The 24643-nt window shown below is 41.6% G+C and overlaps 1 protein-coding gene across 3 annotated transcripts in view; it reads right to left on the bottom strand.

Moving 5' to 3' along the window:
* Positions 1–7871: 7871 nt before the first annotated feature.
* Positions 7872–24643, bottom strand: part of LOC140188582 (tumor necrosis factor receptor superfamily member 5-like) — a 66563-nt gene continuing 49791 nt past the window's right edge. For 2 of the 3 annotated variants that reach the window (XM_072245000.1, XM_072245001.1), the window contains 5 exons: positions 23480–23578; positions 20795–20967; positions 18664–18689; positions 15478–15550; positions 7872–10965 (listed from right to left, as the gene is read on the bottom strand). In XM_072245000.1, coding sequence (XP_072101101.1) covers positions 15500–15550; positions 18664–18689; positions 20795–20967; positions 23480–23578 — 349 coding nt within the window. In that variant the 3' untranslated portion in view covers positions 7872–10965; positions 15478–15499. The remainder of the gene's footprint in view (positions 10966–15477; positions 15551–18663; positions 18690–20794; positions 20968–23479; positions 23579–24643) is intronic. The other variant, XM_072245002.1, reaches the window with a different exon arrangement.

Raw genomic sequence — 24643 nt, 5'->3', positions numbered from 1 at the left:
CAGGTGAAGTGTCACCTCACCTGGAAGGACTGTTTGGGGCCCTGATTGATGGTATCCCTCCATCCCTCCCCCTCCTGTCTTCTCCTATCGTTTTGGATCTCCCCCTCCCCCTCCCACTTTCAAATCTCTTACTAACTCTTCCTTCAGTTAGTCCTGACGAAGGGTCTTGGCCTGAAACGTTGACTGTACCTCTTTCTATAGATGCTGTCTGGCCTGTTGCGTTCACCAGCAACTTTGATGTTTGTTGCTTAAATTTATAGCATCTGCAGAATTCCTGTTGTTTACATTTTCAAATCTGCTTTGATAATAAAAATGTTATTATCATCACATTCTTGGTAATAAGAATGTTATCAATCTCGAAGCAGAGAGAGGAAAATGGTTTTGGATGTTGAGGTCAACAACGTGTCTCAGATCAGCAGTGCCGGACAATTTCAGCAGAGTGTCCTGGGCTGCTTCATCAATCATCTTTCCTCACATCAGAAAGTCAATGTTCAGGTCAATCAGCAACACCACAAGTAGTGAAGGAGATTGCAGAATGTTGTGCAGCAATGTGAATCTTTTCCATGGACACCTGCTCCCCCTCTTGGACGGAGGTGGCATTGAATCAAAAAAAATCTGAAAGGGAAATGAATAAACAATTGACTTTTTGGACCAAGACCCTTCAGCAGGACTTGAAAGGAAGGGGGAAGATGCTGGAATAAAAAGGTGGCGAAGGGGGATGGAGGACTAGTTAGAAAGTGATAAGTGAAGCCAGGTAGGTGGGAAAGGCAAAGGACTGAGAAAGAAAGAATCTGAAAGGAGAAAACCTGGACCATGTGAGAAAAGAGCACCGTGGAGAAGTGATGGGCAGATGATAAGAGGCCAGAGTGGGGAATAGAAGAAGAGGGAGGGGGAGAGAAAAGCATTTTACCAGAGAAGGAAATCGATGTTCATTCCATCAGATTGGAGGCAAACAGGATGGAATATGAGGTGCTGCTCCTCCACCATGACAGTGGCCTCACTGTAGTAAATGAGGAGTCATTGAACGGGAATGGGAATAGGAATTGAAGTGGTTGGCCACCGGGAAATTCCACTTATGGTGGATGGAGCAGAGGTGCTCAACAAAACGGTCCCCAATTTAAGTCAGGTCTCACCAATATAGAGGAGTCCGCATTGGGAACACTGGACACAATAGATGACCCCAGCAGTTTCGTAGGTGAAGTGTTGCTTCACCTGGAATGACTGTTTGGGGCTTGAATGGAGGTGAGGGAGAAGGTGAATGAGCAGGTGGAGCACTTTGGCTGCTTTCTGGGATAAGTGCCAGGAGGAAAAATAGTGGGGTGGGACACAAGGAGAAGGAATCATGGAGGGAGCAGACTTCAGCACCAGGAGCAGACTTCAGAACCAGGATCAGGCTCATTACCACTAACATCTGTTGTGAAATTTGTTGTTTTGTGGCAAAAGTTGAAGACATGAAATATTAGTGTAAGTAACTATAAAAATAGCTACATAGGTAGCTAGCTGGATGGACAGCAACACTTTATTAGATACATAGAAACATAGAAAACCTACAATACAGGCCCTTCAGCCCACAAAGTTGTCCCAAACATGTCCCTTCCTTAGAAATTACTAGGGTTACCCATAGCCTTCTATTTTTCTAAGCTCCGTGTACCTATCCAAATGTCTCTTAAAAGACCTTACCATATCCGCCTCCACCACCATTGCTGGCAGTCCATTCCATGCACTCACCACTCTCTGTGTAAAAAACTTACCCCCTGACATCTCTCTGTACCCACTCCCAAGCACATTAACCCTGTGCCCTCTTGTAGCAACCATTTCAGCCCTGGGAAAAAGCCTTTGACTATCCACATGATCAATATCTCTCATCATCTGGTACACCTCTCCTCCTTCGTCGCTCCAAGGTGAAAAGGCTGAGTTCATTCAACCTGTTTTCATAAGGCATGCTCCTCAATCCAAGTAACATTCTTGTAAATCTCCTCTGCACCCTTTCTATGTTTTCCACATCCTTCCTGTAGTGAGGCAACCAGAACTGAGCACACTATTCCCAAGTGGGGTCTGACCAGGGTCCTATATAGCTGTAACATTACCTCTCAGCTCCTAAATTCAATTCCACGATTGATGAAGGCCAATACACCGTATGCCTTCTTAACCATAGAGTCAACCTGCGCAGCTGCTTTGAGTGCCCTATGGACTCGGACCCCAAGATCCCTCTGATCCTCCACACTGCCAAGAGTCTTATCATTAATACTATATTCTGCCATCATATTTGACCTACCAAAATGAACCACTTCACACTTATCTGGGTTGAACTCCATCTGCCACTTCTCAGCCCAGTTTTGCATCCTATCAATGTCCCGCTGTAACCTCCTACAGCCCTCCACACTATCCACAACACCCACAACCTTTGTGTCATCAGCAAACTTACTAACCCATCGCTCCACTTCCTCATCCAGGTCATTTATAAAAACCACGAAGAGTAAGGGTCCCAGAACAGATCTCTGAGGCACTCCACTGGTGACCAACCTCCATGCAGAATATGGCCCGTCAACAACCACTCTTTGCCTTCTGTGGGCAAGCTAGTTCTGGATCCACAAAGCAATGTCCCCTTGGATCGCATGCCTCCTTACTTTCTCAATAAGCCTTGCATGGGGTACCTTATCAAATGCTTGCTGAAATCCATATATACAACATCTACTACTCTTCCTTCATCAATGTACTTAGCAATAAAGTGGCCACTGAATGTATGTTTGTGATCTTCTGCTGCTGTAGCCCTTTTGCAATTCACTGTTACAATCTGCCATTATTTGAGTTACTGTCACCTTCCTGTCAGCTTGGACCAGTCTGATGTTTCCCCTCTGATTTCTCTCATTAACAAGGTGTTTACACTCACCGAAATGCCACTCACTGGGTGTTTTTTGTTTCTGTACCATTCTCTGTAAACTCTAAAAGACTGTTGTGTGGAGATCAGCAGTTTCTGAGATACTCAGACCACATCTGGTACTAACATTCATTCCATGGTTAAAGTCACTCAGATCAAACTTCTTCCTCATCCTGATGTTTGCTTTGAAGAACAATTAACTTCATGACTATGTCTGCATGCTTTAATGCACTGAGTCAAAGCCATGATTGTCTGATTAGATATTTGCATCAATGAGCAGGTGTACAGTACCTCATAAAGTGGCTAAATGGATAGCTACATACGGTTGCAAGAAAATGTTTGTGAACACTGCAATTACCTGGTTTTATGCATTAATTACTCACAAAATGTGATCTGATTTTAATCTAAGTGACAATAAAAGACAAACACAAACTGCCTAAACTAATAACACTCAAACAATTCTACATCTTCTCGTCATACTGAGTACACCATTTAAATAATCACAGTTGAGGTTCAAAAAAGTATGCGATGTCTCGGGTAATGCCCTCTACAAAGCTATTTCGAGTCAAGTGTTCCAATCAATGAGATGAGATTGAAGGTGTGGGTTGTACAGGTATAAAAAAAAGACACACAAAGTCAGGTTACTGACAGATCCTGGACTTCTCAAGAAAGATTTCTTTATGTGCACCATGCCTCGGTCAAAACAACTTTCAGATGACTTTAGAAGAATTGTAGAGATGCATGAAGCTGGAAAAGGCTACAAAAGCATTTCTAAAGACCTGAATGCTTATCAGTCCACAGTAAGAGAAATTGTCTGCAAATGGAGGAAGTTCAGTACACTTGCTACTCTCCCTAGGAGTGGGCATCCTGCAAAGATCACAAGAGTACAACGGGCAATGGTGAAGGAGGTGAAAAAGAACCCAAGGGTAACAACAAAAGATCTGCAGAAATCTCTACAACTTGCTAAACTCTCTGTTCATGTGTCCACTATAAGAAAAACACTGAAAAACAACTGTGTTCATGGAAAGACACCATGGAGGAAACCACTGCTCTCCAAAAAAAACATTGCTGCACGCCTCAAGTTTGCAAAGACCACCTGGATGTTCCACAATGCTTCTGGGACAATATTCTATGGACAGATGAGACAAAAGTTGAACTCTTTGGCAGAAATACACACTGCTATGTTTAGTGGAAAAAGTATACTGCATACCATCACCAAAACCTCTTAACAACTGTGAAACATGGTGGAAGGAGCATCATGGTTTGAGGTTGCTTTGCTGCCTCAGGGCCTGGACAGCTCGCAATTGTTGAGGGAACAATGAATTCCAAATTGTATCAAGACATTTTACAGAATGTTAAGGTAGTGGCCTGTCACCTGAAGCTCAATAGAAGTTGGATGATGCAACAAAACAATGATTCAAAACACAAGAGTAAATCAACACTGGAGTGGTTTAAAAAGAAGAAAATTCATGTTTTGAAATGGCCAAGTCAGAGTCCAGATCTTAACCCAATTGAGATGTTTGTGGCACGACCAGAAGAGGGATTTCACTAAGGTATCCCGGAAATATTGATGAACTGAAATCGCTTTGTATGGAAGAATGTTCTAAAATTCCTCCAACCTGATGCGCAGGCTGATCAACAGTAAATGGAAACGTTTGGCTGAAGTTACTGCTGTACAAGGGGGTCACACTCGTTATTGAAAGCAAAGGTTCACATACTTTTTCCAACAAATACATGTAATATTGGATCATTTTTCTCAACAAGTAAATGAACAAGTCTAATGATTTTATGTTATTTACTTAAGTGGGTTCATGTTATCTAGTATTAGGACTTACGTGAAGATCTGATTACATTTTATATCATATTTATGCAGAAATAGAAAGAATTCTTAAGGGTGCACAAACTTTCAATCACTGCTGAACATATTGTGCAAAGGTCTAAGGCACATATATATAGCTAGAGTGCCTGAGATATTTGCCTACTACTTTGGCAATTTTATGTATTGCACAGGCAAGGAGAGGGGAATCATGGTTGGGAAAAGGGGAAGGGAGAGGACAGGGAGCAGGAAGCACCATAAAGACTTCTGTAATAATCAATAAACAAATTGTTTGGAATCAAATGACCTTGCTTGATTTCTCAGGGCTGGACAAGTCTGCACCTGCAACATCCTCCACCCCAGCAGTCCTTCTCTGCCCTGTGTTCCACACCCCTCCTGCAGCGCAACACCATCACCATTCCCAACATACTTTGCTCCTGCCAGATTAACAAATACGTTTTCTACTCCACGTTGACAAATACAGTGCTGTGCTAAAGTCTTAGGCACCCTAGATGTATACATGTACCTAAGACAATTGCAGAGCACTGTAGGTACTAGATGGATACCTACTGACAGAGGGTGAATAAGATGTTGTGAACTAGGATCTAGTCACTGAGTTTTTGATGAGACCAAGCTGAGTGAATGTGGAAGCAATATCCAGCTGTCAATACTGAATACAATGAAACAACACTCAAACTAACCCTATTTCCACAGATTAAAACATTCAGTCCAGGTTTCAGGACTATCGATCAGTCTGTGGGTGACTTCTGCTCAAAGCCAGCCCATCAGAAGCACTGCAGATAAATCCCTACCCTTCACATTCAATGGATAACGGTCTGTAACGTCCACCACTTTCCACATGTTGTAACCATCAGATAGACCTTCTTCTCCTCTTTCAGAATTCATCAGGGGCTGTTTACTCTGTGACTCCCTGATTCACTCTTCAATCTCCACCAAATGTCCCTCTTCTCCTGGTACTTTCCCCTGCAATCACATGCTGTAACCGCTGAAATGAGGCTCTGTGAGACTGAACCTGGTTGATATTTAAAAGTCTTTATTCATCAGATTGGATTCATTAATGAATCATATGCAATATGGATAGAAAGAGTTTATATAGAAATTGTGAAAGGCAGTATAATTAGGAATAGTGAACTTCATTTTGGAAGGTAGAACAAAATAAAAGGCCATTATCTAAATAAAACTGCAGAAAGTTGCAGGGCAATTTACATGAAAACAGAAAGTGAAATGTGGCATTAGTGTTAACTGATGCTATCTAAGCATTTGCCTCCGTTAACCCACAAGCACTCTTTGCGTGCTTGAAGCATGTTGTTTTCTTGGAGGCCCTCTCAGTTTATACTGGACAACAAATTTTTTTGGAAGTGTTACTTCTTCAGAATTTTTATTTTTATTTCTGTTTATGATTGACTGCTTGAAGCTGAAAACAAATATAAATTCAGACTACTTGTATCATGTAGGAATTTGGCTAAACAAGAAACTAGCATTTATTGAATATAATCTGTTTTATCGCAGAACAGTGCTGACGCTTTGCATTAGTTTGACTCAGCTAAAACCATTTTATTGACTATTTGCATTTGTACGCAGTGTCTGAGGTTTCTTGCTGAAGTGTCCAACAATGATCAGCCAGCATTGATGGATTCCAGTGCCCTGATACCGTTTCTCCATGACTGCAATGTCCCGGTGAAACCTTTCCCCATGATCATTACTGACCAGAACAAGGTTTGCAAGGAAGAAGTGTAAATGCAAATGCAGAAAATGAATTGAGTGACACGTTACATTTCATGGTTTTGTATGCTTGAAGCAAGTTGTCAACCAGCTGCATAGTCTGGTGCTCTGTAGTTGCTAAGGAAATTTTCAACATGCTTGAATGCATTCCAGGTGATTTTCTTCGGTTCCGCTAGAGGTTCTTCAAATTGCCTGTCATTGGTGACCTGTTTAATTTGTGGACCGACAAATAATGCCTTCCTTAATATTGGTATCAGTTATTCTGACTTGAATTATGAATTAAAATGACAAATGTGGTCGATTTTTTAGAAAATGGTGCATAATAGGGAAACTTTGTGGTGGTTTTCATGATCAGCAGCCCAAAATCCATAAGATACATCATAAAATATTGAGGAAGCAATATCTTTGTTGTCCAGTGTAATTGGTATTTAATTTTCCTTCCTGTTGATGGAGTCCTACATTAATCTTCCATTTCATAACATCTATTCTACACAATGGTTCAATGCTCAATGTTACATATTATCTATGTTTATGTCATAAAATAAATTTGCGCTACATTTTCAGCCTTTGTTATTTTGTAAAAATAGAGCTCCTATGTCATGTAATGAACAATGTATTAAAAGGTTTACTTAATGGTCATTATTAATGATTATTAAAGTAGTAAAAGAGACAAAACCAATCACTGATCCAAACCACACAACGTAGTGATGGAGGGCACTACAAGTGTCCAACAGCTTTTTCAGTCTCCCTCTCTCTCCCTCTTGTTGTCCTTGTCTCTATATCCAGCTCTTGGAAAAGGCACAACCCATCTTAAGATTCCCACTTGCACAACAGAATTGCCCCTTTTTATATCCTTCAAGAAAATGCAAAAATGCCAGGCCACATCTGCACCTGCAGAATCTTCCCCTTTCCAGACAAAGACGTTTTCTACCATCATCTGCTCTCAGCATTATAGACTAGTGCCCACTAGTGCTCACACTAAACTCTCCAAACACTGCTGTGGACTGGTTTCTTGTACTTTCTCAAAACATTCCCACATTCTAAACTAACACCATTTTGTCTTAGAAACACCCATTTTGTATTGTACATTTGAGCAGCGACCAAGGAGGAATCAAATTTAGCTCTTTCTTTACAAGTGATAATCTCAGATTCGGGAGGGGAGGGACTCCTTTCAAAGAAGCAATGTGAATTTACAGTACTATAATAAAAGTCTTAGGCACATGTATATAGGGTGCCTAAGACTTTTGCATGGCACTGTAGTAATTTCATGTATTGCACTGTACTGCTGCAAACAAAATTCTTGACTTCTGATAAATCTGATTCTGATGTGGGTCTCTGCTGTGCACTGAGAGTGGGAAGGGAGCAGGGAGAGGGGAATCACGATTGGGAAAAGGGGAAGGGAAGGGGGAGGGATCGCGAAACACCAGAGAGACATTCTGTGGTGAACTCAAAGCATATCGAGTTTATGTAAACATAAGTACAAATATAAACAGCTGGTGAATCAGTACACTTTCAATAACTACAATGACTAATAAACTCTTCTCGGGCTTCTAGCCAGGCGCAGGTGTCAATTATAACTGATGTTCCAATGACAAATTCTGCCATCTTCATCAGTGGTGATGCCTGGGTATGTCTATTCCGGTGGTATTTATACTCCTGTATTCCAGCCCTCCTGACTGGTTGTCCTCATCCAATCCGTCGGCCATTTAAAGGGCCCCAATTGATTCCCTCCACCTTGTAGCCATTCTGAATTTCTCAGTCAATAACTGAGCAACTAACAAACAACTTGATCGTACTATACTAGTATTGGTATTGTTAAATTTGCTCTGCATTTCATTGAAATACATACATAATTTGTCACTCAGTTTGTCTTTTTTTTACACTTTTTTAACTATTTCCATGAAACTTTGACTAATTGGGGCAAGTGCTTAATTGGGCCAAGATGTACCACGTTGCACTGTCATCCACTGAAATTACAATGTCACTATTTACTTTTGTTGGAATACATTTATACATTTAGAATTCCACTTTAACAAGGAGAGCCCATTATAAGTAACAGAACACCTGTGAATGTCCAAACACCTCCACTGAGACAAAGGTCAAAATGTCAACACGAGGAAATCTGCAGATGCTGGAATTTCAAGCAACACATATAAAAAATGCTGGTGAACGCAGCAGGCCAGACAGCATCTATAGGAAGAGGTACAGTCGACATTTCAGGCCGAAACCCTTTGTCAGGACTAACTGAAATAAGTGATAGTAAGAGATTTGAAAGTGGGATGGGGAGGGGGAGATCCAAAATGATAGGAGAAGACAGGAGAGGGAAGAATGGAGCTAGGAGCTGGAAAGCTGATTGGCAAAAGGGATACGAGAGGATCATGGGACGGGAGGTCTAGGGAGAAAGAAAGGGGAAAGAGGGGAAGCCCAGAGGATGGGCAAGGAGTATAGTGAGAGGGACAGAGGGAGAAAAAAGAGAGAGAGAGAAAAATAATAATAATTCATAAATGACGGATGGGGTACGGAGGGGAGGTGGGGCATTAACAGAAGTTGGAGAAGTCAGTGTTCATGCCATCAGGTTGGAGGCTACCCAGATGGAATATAAGGTGTTGTTCCTCCAGCCTGAGTGTGGCTTCATCTTGACAGTAGAGAAGACCATGGATAAGACATATCAGAATTTGTTTTATTTAATGTTCAGTACAATTCAGTATCCAAAATCAACATCACAATTCTGTGGTCTTCCACATCATAAGACACAATGGAATCCAGGACTCTCCAATCCCTGGAATTTAGGAAGGTTTGGAAATTTTCAACCAATAGGTATATGATCTCTGCAGCCCTTTCCTTTAAAACCAATGGATTCTCCAACTCAGGGGATCCCAACCTTGTTTGCACTGCGGACCGGTTTAATATTGACAATATTTGTGGACCGGCCGACCTCGGGTGGGGGAGGGGGTGGCGGTAGGGTTGCCAACGGACAAGAGTAGCAGTCAAATACATTGAGCTCACCCCGAGAAACACTACAATGACCATGAAGCCTTGCGCGGGCACCAGTGCGCATGTGTGACCTGCACATGCGTGTACATGTCGATCTTTTTTCTGCAAAGTTGTTTGCATGGACTAGAAGGCATGGACTAGAAGGGCAGAGATGGCCTGTTTCTGTGCTGTAATTGTCATATGGTTATCTAAGTCACATAAGTCAATAGCATCATAACATTTAAGTAACGTTTGAATATTAAACACACAGCACATATTTTCCCCGTATGAACATATAAAATCACTGCAACACACCAATATCGCTGAATCAGTGGGAGCCCGGGCTTGTTTTCCTGCAACAAGACGGTCCTATTGAGGGGTGACGGGAGACAGCAATACTCGAAGGGGGTTCCTTGTGTCCAGTCTATTCCGCAGCTTTGTTTTCGCTGCATTCATTGCAGAAAACTCCACTTCGCAGAAAAATGTTGGAAATGAAAGCAACGTTTTCAGTGCTTTCGTGGCTATCTCAGGATATTTAGCCTTGACTTTGATCCAGAATGCCGGCAGAGATGTTATGTCAAACATACTTTTCAGCCTGCCGTCATTTGCCAGCTCGAGGAGTTGATCTCCTTCCCGCACTGACATGGATGACAGGTGCGTAATGACCTCGCGTGCGATCAAGCTCAACGGTGCGTGACAGGGAATGAGGAAAGGTGCAGCTGACTCCTATCGCCAAATCATAGCGTTTCCTCGCGGCCCAGTGGTTGGGGACCGCTGCTCCAACTGGTCTCCATGTAGTCACGTGAGCTTCTCTGACATTTTGTCCATTGTGATTGGGATTTTAAAGATTAGCTTTAGTTGTCACATGTACATTGAAACACCGAAACCTGCACTGTTTACACCAACGACCAACACGTTCCAAGGATGCACTGGGACAGCCCAAACACATTCCCACGCTTCTGGAGCCAGCACACAGCAAGGCAATGATTTACTAATCTGTCCGTCAATTTTGGAATGTGGAAGAAAAGGGAGTACCCGAAGAAAACCCAAACATGGTCATGGAGAGAACATACAAACTCCTTACAGACAATGGTGGGAATTGTATCTCACTCACTGGAGCTGTAGAGTTCTTTGCTTCTGTGTCGCACACCACTTCCTCCATGTTACCTTAAATTAACCCATTTGTAATCCGAGGGATATAAGCTGTATTCTCGCTGAAAAGACAGATGTAAGAAAAATAAGTATTTGTCACTTCTTTGCTTCCTGTCATTAATTTGCCAGGATCGGATTCCACACTTATCTCAGCCATCTTCTTCCTTTTTATATGTCCATCAAAATTCTTTCTGATATTCACTTAAAATGAATTTACTTCTTTCACATGAGTGCTTAGAGATTTGCAACTGGTTATTTGAAGTTGAATATTTTGTGATTCCAAGTTCAGTGCACAACTAGTGTATATTATGTGAAGTCCATATTTTTCACGGAGAATGAAACATTTGAGCCATCTTGGAGATTGGAATGGAATTATAGTCTGTTTCAGGCTGTTTCTCATGATCTGCAAATAAATGTCATATGTCAGGTATTGTAAATATTCTGAAGAGTTAATCTCAAACTGTGCATTCATATCTTAAGCTTTAAATAAAAACATTGTGTCAAAAATAAAACATAATGCAGATGCTGAACATCTGGAAACCAAAGCACAAAATGTCAGAAACACTTGGTAGAAAGCAGCATCCATGGATACAGGGTTAACATGTTAATAACACAAGAGATCCTGCAGGTGCTGGAAATCCAGACAAACACACACAAAATACTAGAGGATCTCACCTCTAGCATCTGTGGAAAGGAATAAACAGTCAACCTTTTGAGTGGAGATTTCATCCTGGGTTTACTCATTTCCATAGATGCCGTCAGACCTGCCGAGTTCCTCCAGCATTTTGTGTGCATTAACATGCTGATGAAGTGTTAACCGCTCCTCATTAACACATTAACTGTCTCTCTTTACACAGATGTTGTTCACCTGCAAGTTTCCTAACATTTTCTGTTTTACAGGTGTCCCCGCTTTACGAAAGTTCGCTTTCGCTACCGCGCTTACTAAAGACCTACATTAGCACCTGTTTTCGCTAACCGAAAGAAATCCAAAGAGGATTTTCGCTTTTACAAAAAAAAAGGTGCCCGCTTTAAACTTGTGTTTACCCTGAGAAAAACTACCATGACCGTGAAGCTTGTACGGGCAGATGTGTGCGCATGTGTGTACATGCCGATTTTTTTCTACAAATCGGTTTTTGGCTAAATCCCGATCCTGCTAAGTGAAACTACACTGTACATACATTATTTCTACTTTATATAGGCTGTGTATTTATCATATCATTCCTGATTTTTCTATATGTTAGTGTTATTTTAGGTTTTGTATGTTATTTGGTATGATTTGGTAGGTTATTTTTTGGGTCTGGGAATGCTCAAAAATTTTTCCCATACATATTAATGGTAATTGCTTCTTTGCTTTACACCATTTCAGCTTACGAAAGGTTTCATGAGAATACTCTACTTTCGGGTAGAGGGGGAAACCTGTATTGGTCTACTGAAGGCCAGCTAAATTCACCAATGTCGATTCCAATTAACTCCTTCTGCACTACTGTGTACAATCCTTTCTCTCCTTGTTCCATGAATTTGATGCATGTTGATAATATGGGGCTGATGAAAACAGACACGTTACAATGTTTCCCAATAAGGAGAGCAGATTCTAAAGAAGAGCTAAATGGAATATGACTAACCAACAAAGTTCAGGAGAACATTAAGTTGGAAGAAGAAACACACAAGGAAGCAAAAGTTAGTGGTAGACCTGAAAATTGGGATAAATGCAGAATCCAGCAAAGGAGGATGATATTGGAAATAGAAAATACACTGAGGACAAATTATTAAGGAATATCATAGCAAGGGTATACAAAAGGAAGACAGCGCTTCAAGTGAGCAGACAGTAGTTAAAAAATGAGACCAGAAAACCAGTTATGGGCAGCGAGGAAACAGCAAAGGAATTAAACAGATTTCACATGGTGAATCTGTGGAATTCATTGCACAGATCACTGTGCAGGCTAAGTCATTGAGTATATCTGAAGCAGAGGTTAATGGGTTCATGATTAGTAAGGGTTTCAAAGGTTATGAGGAGTAGGATGGAGAATGGGCTTGACAGAGATGATAAATCAACCATGACGGAATGACACAGCAGACTCGATGAGCCAAACAGTCTAATGCTGCTCCTATGTCTTACGATCTTATTTTGAATATGGCTTAATCAACCTTATCAACTTGAGCTGCAACCTTGAGGGATCTATGGATCTGGACCCCAAGATCCCTCTGTTCCTCAACACTGCTAAGAATCGTGTACTGTGAATTCAAGTTGCCTTTGAGAGGTGGAAAACGGTAATGCTGGCCAACAGGGCTCTGGTGAAGCTGTATAGGCCAATCCCTTGTATAGTGGATACAACAGATTACAGAAACATTGAGGAACTCCAAGGGAGGTTTTTGATGGTCTATGCTCTACTGGAAAGTAAGGGCACAAGAAGAAGAAGAGTGCCTTTAAGTTCAATCTTCCAAAGTGTATAATTTCATACTTTTCTTAATGAACTTCATCTGGCACTTCTCCACCCAACTTCACATCCCATTATAAGCTACAACAACCTTTGACACCATCCAGAGCACCTCCAGCCTTCATGTCATCTGCAAGCTTACTAATTCACCCTGCTTTTTCTTACATAAACTCATTTATAAAAACACAAAGTGTAGGGGTCCCAGAACAGATCCCTGCATAGTAACACCAGTCACCAACTGCTGGGAAGAATACACTCCATCTACTACTACCCTCTCTGCCTTCTGTGGACATGCCAATCCTGAATCCATGCAACCCAGTTTCCATGAATCCCATGCCTCATGGCTATCTGGATGAGCCTAACATGCAGAATTTTGTCTAAGGCATTACTAAAAATCCACATCAGTGCTCTACCTTCATCAATTCGTTTTGCAACTTCCTCCAAAAACTCAGTCAGGCGAGTGAGGCATGAGCTGGCCCTCACAAAGCCATGCTGACAATCCCTAACAAGTATTTCCAAATACTCTTAAATCCTGTCCTAAGAACACTCTCCAATAGTGTCCATCACTGATGTAAGAATTCATTTAGGAATTTCAAGAAAGTCTCAACCAGAAGGTGAGTTTTATTTGGAACTCCCGGAGGCATCTGACTAGTTATTACGGTTTAATTATAATTCCTGTGGCCACTGGAGTACCAAAAGTGTTAGAGATGGAACCATAACTGCTTATGATACAAATTAGGGAGTTGGAGAAAATGTGAATGTACAATAGCCAAATGTGCAAAGAATTACAAATATGTGGCAGGCAAATTGTGACAAAGATAGAAACAGTTTATAGAGAAAACTGTGAAATGGAGTAAAATTTTGAAAAGTGAACTCCTTCATTTTGGAAGATAGAACAAAATAAAAGGGAATTATCTAAATGCAGAAAGTTGCAGGGAAAGGGATTCAGGGATCATTGTGTACAAAACACAAAAAAACAGCAGGCAAGTGTTCTTGGAATTATAACCCTTATAAGATGGAATATCAATATAGGCAAGTCTTACTGTTAATGTACCAAGTGCTAGTGAGACCACATTTACAACATTGCAAAGTTTTGGCCCTTCTGTTTAAGGGAACACATAATTTTACTGGTGATATGTCAAAGATGGTGTCACTTGTTTGATCCCTGGTGTGGAAGGATGGTCCTTTCAGAAACAGTTAAGCAAGCTGGAGTTTGGAAGAACGATAGGCAATCTAAATGAAATAATTAATTGATGAGGGTTAGAGATGATAAATGCTCAGAGGATGTTTCCTCTCTAATGAGAGTCCAGAACCGGAGAGCATGGTCTCAGAAATGAGGGTTACATTTGAAACTGAGATGAGGAAGAGTTTCTTTTGGCAGACTGAGTCTATGGAACTCCATGTGGGCAGAGTTCTTGTGGATTTTTTAAGATTGAGAGATTACGGGAAAGGCCAGGGAAAAGGAATTGTGGAATGTTGGATCTGAAATATTCCAACAGGATTAAGAGACCAAATGATCTCACCTGCTTTAATAACCAGCACTGAAATTGATTTACACAACAGGTTAAACAAGTTATGGAATTACTTTTCAGAGTTCCAGCATTTTTCATTTCTGGGTTTTCTTTCAAACAGAATTGCTTATAAGAAAGAATCTTTAGGACTACTGGAATTTCCATCTGTGATAAGTGTAAATTACATACAATTTAAAGACTTACACAAATTATAAGTTTGCCTGAAAAAAAGATGCACACCACCCTTTTAAGGTTGACTGAAGTAACAGATTATTGATCTTCTGGCTGCTTATGTTTAAAATGCATTTTTACCGTTGTGATTTCCACACATTCAAGTCGCCTTAGTTTGGTAATTTTTTTACAATGGGAGTACATATTTATGTGTATTATTATTGTGAGGTAGCGGAATCATATTTCTGTTTCTGAAATGCAGAAATGGCACAGAAAGTAGGACAATTATTAATCTATCAAGTCGGATTCTCCTGCCTTCTCCTTACACACTTGGACACCCTTACTAATCAAGCAGCTATCAACCTCCGCTTTAAAATACCCAATGACTTGGCCTCCAAGTATGTATTTCCACCTTTGGGAAATATTGCCAACTCTTCTGACTAGCACTCAGATGGCAATATATATAAAATTTGATGCTGTTAGTTTCTACTATCGCATTAAGTCATAATTATAGTGAAATTATTGCAACCGCACTGGTATTAGGATGAATTATTGAGCTTTTCAACAAGGAGAGAACCTGTCACAGAGGAAACGTTTGAGCTGACTATTGTTCTTAGCATTTCCTTCTCCAGTAGACCGATTTGTCAAAATTTATTTGCCTATATGTGAAAAATTCAGTTTAAGATACACTTAATGCAGCCACTGCAACGCTGACATGAGTCAGATACAATATAAAAACTGCAAAAAATACCAGGTGTGCTGTGTGAAATATTTGAGAGGTTGCTTGAACATACTCACTTCTCCCACTTTACACGGTGCCTTATTCTGAAGTGTTGAGAGGCTCAGTCGTCACCTTATCTCCATTGTGATTCTGCAGAGGTAAACAAATTATTACAATCAGCAGTTTAGAAAATCACATTTTGTAAGTGGTATTTGATTTGTCATTGTTTTGTCACACTGTCTATGAGAATGAATGTAACATGATATTTCCTTTATGATGTCCTACACTGATTCATCATTATCATAAATGGCACAAGGACTCTGTGGTTCCCAACGTGGGCAGAACTCTCGTCATTTCATCTTCGGTCACCTGCAGGCCCATTGGCTGGTAACATCTCTGCCTTCCTCCATCAGCTGAACTATGTTTGAGAAATATTTCTTCACACGAGGAATTCTGCAGATGCTGGAATTTCAAGCAACACACATAAAAGTAGCTGGAGAACGCAGCAGGCCAGGCAGCATCTCTAGGAAGAGGTACAGTCGACGTTTTGGGCCGAGACCCTTCGTCAGGACTAACTGAAAGAGGTAGTAAGAGATTTGAAAGTGGGAGGAGGAAGAGGAGATCTGAAATGATAGGAGAAGACAGGAGGGGGAGGGATGGAGCCAAGAGCTGGACAGTTGATTGGCAAAAGGGATATGAGAGGATCATGGTACAGGAGGCCTATGGAGAAAGAAAAGGGGGAGGAGGGAAGCCCAGAGGATGGGCAAGGGGTATAGTCAGAGGGACAGAGGGAGAAAAAGGAGAGAGTGAGAGAAAGAATGTGTGCATAAAAATAAGTAACAGATGGGGTACGAGGGGGAAGTGGGGCATTAGCTTAAGTTTGAGAAGTCAATGTTCATGCCATCAGGTTGGAGGCTACCCAGACAGAATGTAAGGTGTTGTTCCTCCAACCTGAGTGTGGCTTCATCTTTACAGTAGAGGAGGCCGTGCATAGACATATCAGAATGGGAATGGGACGTGGAATTAAAATGTGTGGCCACTGGGAGATCCTGCTTTCTCTGGCGGACAGAGCGTAGGTGTTCAGTGAAACGATTCAACACATAATTCTCCGTAACTTCCGCCACCTTCAACGGAATCCCACCACTAAGCACATCTTTCCCACCCACTCCCTCTGCTTTCCACAGGGATCGCTCCCTGTGCGACTCCCTTGTCCATTCGTCCCCCCCATCCCTCCCCACCGATCTCCCTCCTGGCACTTATCCTTGTAAGCGGAACAAGTGCTACACATGCCCTTATACTTCCTCCCTCACTACCATTCAGGGCCCCAGACAGTCCTTCCAGGTTAGGCGACACTTCACCTGTGAGTTGGCTGGGGTGATGTACTGCGTCCAGTGCTCCCGATGTGGCCTTCTGTATATTAGCGAGACCTGACGCAGACTGGGAGATCGTTTCGCTGAACACCTACGCTCTGTCTGCCAGAGAAAGCAACATCTCCCAGTGGCCACACATTTTAATTCCACATCCCATTCCCATTCTGATATGTCTATCCACGGCCTCCTCTACTGTAAAGATGAAGCCACACTCAGGTTGGAGGAACAACACTTTATATTCCGTCTGGGTAGCCTCCAACCTGATGGCATGAACATCGACTTCTCTAACTTCCGCTAATGCCCCACCTCCCCCTCGTACCCCATCCGTTATTTATTTTTATACACACATTCTTTTTCTCTCTCTCTCCTTTTTCTCCCTCTGTCCCTCTGACTATACCTCTTGCCCATCCTCTGGGCTTCCCCCCTCCCCCTTTTCTTTCTCCCTGGGCCTCCTGTGCCATGATCCTCTCATATCGCTTTTGCCAATCAACTGTCCAGCTCTTGGCTCCATCCTTCCCCCTCCTGTCTTCTCCTATCATTTCGGATCGCCTCCTCCGCCTCCCACTTTCAAATCTCTTACTAGCTCTTCTTTCAGTTAGTCCCTACAAAGGGTCTCGGCCTGAAACGTCGACTGTACCACTTCCTAGAGATGCTGCCTGGCCTGCTGCATTCACTAGAAATATTCCTTCATGGACATCATCGTTAAATCAGCCTCGATTACTGTGATATCTATTATTGTTCCATTAGTAGAGAACTCCTGAAGCAACTGACAGTCGAAACAACTTCCATGATCATCTCAAATCACCTTCCATATCACTCTCCATCTTCACATTAGACACCAAGTGTTGTCCCACATTCCACATTCTCATCATGTATATCTGGGACTTCACCAGCCCAAAACAGAAATATCTATCAATCAATATCACCAATGACATCTTACCTGAAAGCATCCTGTCTTATCATCCATACTCTTCCTCATCAGCCCTGGTCCTGCCAACCACACTGTGCAGCACTGGCCCCCCAACATTACACCAGGTCATTACTCCTCCCCACCACACCAGACACGTCACATCATCTCAGCTAGTGTCTACAAGACCATGAGACACAGGAACAGAATTTCCTATGTCCATCAAGCTTTTGATCATGGCTGATTTATTTTCCCTCTTAGCCCCATTCTCCTGCCTTCTCTCTATAACATTTGACACCCTTACTAATCAAGAACCTATCAACCTTCATTTTAAATATCTCCAATGACTTGCCTCTACAGATTCACTACACTCTGGCTAAAGAAATTTCTCCTCATCTCTGTTGAAGGGACATCCAAACAGTCTCAGGCCTTACCCTCTGGTCTTCCACTCCCCCATTATAGGAAGCATTTTCTCCACATCCACTCTGTCTAGGCCTTTCAACATTCAGTAACTTTCAATGAGATCTCCCCTCATTCTTCTAAACTCCAGAAAGCACAGTCCAGAGCCATCAAACTCACCTCACATGTTAATCCTTTCAACCCTGGATGTTTTCTGAGATTTGGGGACCAAAAATGTTCACAATCTTCCAATGAGATGGAAAATAAGTCAACGATGGTGAATGGTGAAGCAGACTCAATGAGCTGAATGGCCTAATTCAGCCCCATGTCTTATGGCCTTATTAGTAACCTCGGTACTTAATCACTTAACACTTCAGGTACTATCAGCTGATATTACCCTTCAACATGGTTTGCAACTGGTGAAATTATTCAGTTTCAAGATAAAAAAAATGTGCAGGGAAAACATAACATGACATTATTTGAATTAAATTGCAGTCTGTTTGCATTCTGTTGTCAATATTAATTCTGCAGGAATTACAATTTATTGCACGTGTCCTTTAAATATTGGAGAGATATTATGTACTTACCCTGGTGCCTCTAACGTTCCGGTTACCTATCAAAAACACAAACACAGAGGTTTCCACAAAAAGTACTGTGAAATTAATTTACCTAATTTCTACTTTGCTCTACCATATTTTTACTTGAAATTAATGGGAGTTTAAAAAGCAAATTACATTCTAGCATCGATCTACAAGAATGATGTGTGGGAGATTGTTTTACCAAAGTGACATCACCAGCCTGAAGCTAGAGTATTGCCATTACAACAGTTACCTTTGTCTCATTTCAGTTTGATGAAAGATTCTACCGCCGCCCGATGGGACCCATTTTAAAATGGACAGCTACGTTCTGATCATGTTAATACTATGGTATACAAAATGTTCGAGAGGTTTCCGCAAAGTCTGAAATGTTGGAAGTCTATTGGCATAACCACAGCAGCAGAGCCCAACAAGCCTAAATGGCCAGTGCTGTTAAGATTGGTGGATGTTCATCTTCATGGACTCTCTCCATGTTCTACCTGGTGTGGGGCTTGTGCACAACATTTCCATCTTATCCCACTCCTTTTAAACTTGGAGCCACTTTCTCCACATGCATCAGAATTAAAGGCTAATGAATCAGAGCAGGAATTTACTGGGAATGATATTCTGAAGAATTTAATTGGATTATTGACAAAAATACTGGCATATTAGACAATAAGTTCAAAGTAAATTTATTATCATAGTACATCTATGTCACCATTCATTTTCTTGCAGGCATTCAGTGGAACAAAGAAATACAATAGAATCAATGAAAAACTGACACACTGATATTTGTAACAATAATTTGTAACAATATATCAGCAGGATCACAGAGGTAAATCTGTTGGAGAACATCAAGGATAGATAGATTCCGGGAAGAAATTCCACACATTAGAGGACTGGTGGATGGTAAATTCAGGGATGATTGGGAGATCAGGAATTTTGAGATTGCAAGATTGCATAAGGTTGATGGGAAGGAATAGGGTTTGAGCAAGGCCAGGGAAGGACTTGAAAGAAAGTGTTAAAATTTAAAAGTTGAAGAGAACTTATAGCAGGAGCTAATGTTAATCAGCAAGTAGGGCAGCGGTGTAAAAGTAGCAAAGACGTGACTGAGGATTTCAGCAGAGGATGAGCGGACATCTTACGTTCAGGATGGTGCTGGGCCGTGATGTGTGTCAATTATCTATATAGGTCTGTAGCAGTGGAGTTCGGGATAGTGTGGGGAGTTGGGGGTCAGGTTAGGGTTCAGGGACAAAGACAGGGACAGGGTTGGACATCAGGCACAGTAAATGAAGTGTCAGGGGTAGGAGCTAGCTTTTGTGTCAAGTTGCCGTGAGGTGCGATGTCTAGCGATGTCACGGTTCACACTGTAGTTTCTTTTTAGGTTTGTATGTATAGCTTGAGGATAGTGTGGAGCTTCAGAGGTTCAGTTAGGATTTAGGGACAGGTATGCGGGAGAATGAAGGGTCAGCGGCACGAGTTGGTTTTCCGCGTTTAGGTTGGATCGCTGCGTGGTCGAAGGCCACTGATATGGACTTTGGGTCAGATCAGTTTAACAGGTGCCGAGGAGACCAGCGATCCCCAGGTCACTAAATTCCAAGCCAGAGGTCAGCATGGGTGGGGAGTCATGAGGGCTGGCTACACCATACACCTCTGCCCACCACCCCGGAGATCCATGTGAAGCTAGAAGCCGAGGCCCAAAATGCTCAGCGACTGAAAGTTAACGATCCTGGAAAATGGTTTTGTTTGGGCCCGAAGGTCAAGTGGGTGATTGGCAAACAGCCATTGTTTGGCTGTTGTTGTCTTGTTTTGTTCTGTTGTTGTTGCTGCTTGTGCTGTTCTGTATTATGTTACGTTGTTGTTGTGTTGAACATTATGGGCAAGCTGTACTGGCATCGGAATGTGTGGTGACACTTGCAGGCTGCCATTGTTAAAGCAAATGATGCATTTCACAGGAAGCTTCTACGTACATGTGGTAAATAAATAAATAAATCTGAATCTGAAAAAAAGAGAGCTAAGTAGGAGGAAAGGGCTGGATTGATTTTAGAGAAAGTTAAAAGGTCAACATAACATCATGGGCTAAAGGGCCTGTACTGTGCTGTAATATTCTATGTTCTATGCACACTGTAACTCAATCACATACCTGATTTACATTTGCATTTCTTCCACAAAACACCTGCCACGATACCAGACAGAGTTACAACCACAGCAATAATCACAACAGGAACTGCAATTTTCATGTTGGACTCTGCTTCACACTTCACGTCAGCTTCAGCGTCCCCTGCTTCAACCTGTTTAAGTTTGAGCGTTTCACATCTGGGGAAGACGCAGAGAAAACATAAATCCATACAAGCACCCGCGATAGTTGCTCTGTTTAATTATAATAAATCTATTACACTTCATCTATTGAAATCCCATTGCAACCCCAGTTGATCAGGAAAAAGGTCAACTGTCAAAGACCTGCAGAATCCTTCACTTCCATCTGAGTGGGCAGAAAAGGCCCTGGTTTAACATCTCTCCTGAGACACTGCGCTGGAACGTCAGCCTAGATTTGGGGCAGAAGTCTTGGAAATTGGACTTGAACCCACGACCTTCTGACTCACAGAAGGTGCATCCACTGTGCAAGTGTTGACTTTTGAATGACAATAAAGAACTAATAAAACTCCCAGGTAAAACAGAAAACCTGATGTGATAAAGTAATGTAGACATTAAGGAGCAGTTGAGTTCCTTTGCCTGTGAAATGTGTGGAAACGTTGTAAAGTTTAGGTAATGTCATACAGTCTGGTCTGTTGGGAAATGACCAAAGGACCCTAATATATAAATAAATGGAAAGGGAAGAGAGGGACGGCAGTTAAAAACGACCAGTCTGAATGTAAACAGACAGGAGGAGTGAGGTAGCTGAAGTTTGATAACAAGTCATTCTCAATGCTGACAGCCTGTGTTTTAATTCCCTTCTTCCCATGGTTTGACTGAAAATGGAGCAGGCTCTGTACAACACAGACACACGAGATTCTGCAGGTGCTGGAAATCTTGAGCAACGCACAAAAAATGCTGCAGGAACTCAGTGGGTCAGGCAGCATATACGGAAGGGAATAAACAGTTGACATTTAAGGCCGAGACCCTTCATCAAGACTGCAAATGAAGAGGGCAGAAGCCAAAAGAAGAAGGAGGGGGAGGGAAGGAGTACCAGTTGGCAAGTGATAGCTGAGATCAGGTGAGGGGGAAGGTGGTTCCCTACACTTTCCCTTCTTTCCATGGTCCACTGTCCTCTCCTATTAAGATTCCTTCTTCAGCCCTTTACTTCTTCCACCTATCAACCCCACCCCAGCTTCTTACATCATACCCCCTCCTCCCACCCTTTTATTCTGACTTCTGCCCCCTTCCATTCCAGTCCAGATGAAGGGCCTCATCCTGGAAATATCGACTGTTTATTCCCCTCCATAGATGTTGCCTGACTGGAATGTCCATGCCTCCAGCCTTTTGTGTGTTGCTCAACAATTCAACACATTTTTTCTCGCTGTAGAATATGTTTCTATAAATATACTTAAGGATTTTTTTTGTAAGTCTTAGTTATAATTCAGTTTACAAAGTTATGCTTAAACTATGATTCCACTTGAATTATACAGAGAATGTATGATTTACATATGTTTTCATTTTTAGTTTTTCTTAGAAATACCCAAAGTGTTAATTCATCCCCTTAATTGAAACATACATACACTCAATAGCTACTTTACTAGGTACACCATCATATAAATATAATTGCGAAGAAAGCATGACAGAGCCTCTTATTCCTCAGGAGTCTGCAGAGTTTCAGCATGTCATCAAAAACCTTGGTAAACTTCTATAGATGTGTGGTGGAAGGTGCTGACTGGCTGAATTCCGGCCTGGTATGGGAACACCAATGCCGTTGAGTGGAAAATCCTACAAAAGGTAGTGGATTCAGCCCAGTACATCACCAGTAAAACCCTCCCAACCATTCTGCTCACCCACATGAATCGTTATCATAGGAAAGCAGCATCTATCAAAGATCCTCACCATCCAGACCATGTTCTTTTCTCGCTGCTGCCATCAGGTAGAAGGTACAAGAGCCTCAAAGCTCACACCACCACATTCAAGAACAGTTACTACCCTTCAACCATCAGGCTCTTGGTTAAAAGAGGATAGCTACACTCAGTTAAGGACTCTTTTATCTTGTTATTTCATGCTCATTATTTACTGGTATTTATTTGTATCTACATCTGCCCAGTTTGTTTACAGTTAGTTACAGTTACAGTCTGCAGATTTGCAAAGTATGCCCACTGAAAAAGATTCTCAGGGTTGTATGTGGTGACATATATGTACTCTGATAATAAATTTTACTTTGAACTTTGAACTACACCTGTGCACCTGCTCATTAATGCAAATATCTAATCAGCCAATCATGTGGCAGCAACTGAACGCCTAAAAGCATGCAGACATGGTCAAGACATTTAGTTGCTGTTCAGACAAGACATCAGAATGGGGAAGAATGATGAAGAAATGTCACCCAAGTGACTTTCACAATGGAGTGATTGTTGGTATCAGGCAGGGTGATTTGAGCATCTCAGAAACTATCAATCTCTTGGGATTTTTATGCAAATAAGTCTCCAGAGTTTACAAAGAATAGTGTGAAAAAGAAAAAAAAATCCACAGAGTGGCAGTTCTGTGGGCAAAAAGCATCTTGTGAGAGAGATCAGAGGAGAAAGGCCAGACTGGTTCAAGCTGGCTGAAAGGTGACAGTAACTCAATTAACCACGTTTTACAACAGTGATGTGCAGGGCAGCATCACTGAATAATCAACACATCCAACCTTGAAGTAGATGGGATAGAGCCGCGGAAGACCACAACGATACCCAGTGGCGTCCTCATTAGGCACAAGAGGTACTGGAATAAAGTCACCGCTGAGTGTCTGTGACAAGTACAATGTAAAACTTACTTGCAACAGCATCACAGGCACGGAGCGTCAGAGACACCACATTCACAATAAAAAACATCAATTAAACACATTACACACAGGTTTTACTGGAAAGAATGCAATTAGAACAAAGACAGATCAGCATTGTTTCTGTAGTGTGGTTACTTAAGGATGAAGAAAAGTACTCTCGTCTTTTGCAGACTTTCTAAATTAAATTAGACTATCAAATAGATTTGTTTTTCATCTGGGAGTTGCTGCCTAAATGCAAAACTCCCAGTTATTCCTTAAGTGACTGAGATTTGGGATACTGAAAGGTAGATCCAAACAATGAACCAATTCAGTGAAAGATCTCCCATCCAAGGCTAGGCAAAAGGAAGGAGATCTACATCAAAGGGCCAGGCAGTTTATTTAGTTCCCTCTAATGAAAGAAGTGAAACAGACCACAGAGAAACATAGAACAATCTTTTCAACCAACAGGATTTCAACAATATTCTAACTTGTTAACAGAACATTAGTGTAAATGATTAATTGTTTCTGAATGGCGAATTGTGAAAGACTTGGAGCAATCCGGGTTCAGTTCCTGAGCTGCCAGTTAGTAATTTTGTATATTCTGCTCACGCCTGCATGGATTTCCTCCCAAAGTCCAAAGACGTACTGGTTGGTAGGTTCATTGGTCATTGTAAATTGTCCCGTGATTAGGCTGGGATTACATTGGGAGATGTTGAGCAGCATGAGTCAAAAGGCCAGAAGGGCCTACTCCATGCTGTATTTCAATAAATAAAGGTTGTTTATTGTCATTTTCAGTACACAAGTATAAAGGAGAACAAAATGATCGATACTCAGATTCGATGGAACATAAAACAAAACAGAATACACATAAATTCTACTCCTAAATCTTATGGTTATGTAGTAGGTCCTGGGGAGAAGGCAGGAGAATGGAGTTGTGGAAAGGGAGGATAATAAATCATCCATGATGGAACGGGAAAGCATACTCGATGGGTTCAATGGTCTAATTCTGCTCCTATGTCTTATGTTCTTAAAGAATACAATAAAGAGAAA

This window comes from Mobula birostris, chromosome 27 (assembly GCF_030028105.1).
Source record: "Mobula birostris isolate sMobBir1 chromosome 27, sMobBir1.hap1, whole genome shotgun sequence".
Classification (NCBI taxonomy): domain Eukaryota; kingdom Metazoa; phylum Chordata; class Chondrichthyes; order Myliobatiformes; family Myliobatidae; genus Mobula; species Mobula birostris.
The sequence above is the reverse complement of the archived record's forward strand: the minus strand, read 5'-3'. Positions and strand labels throughout refer to the sequence as shown.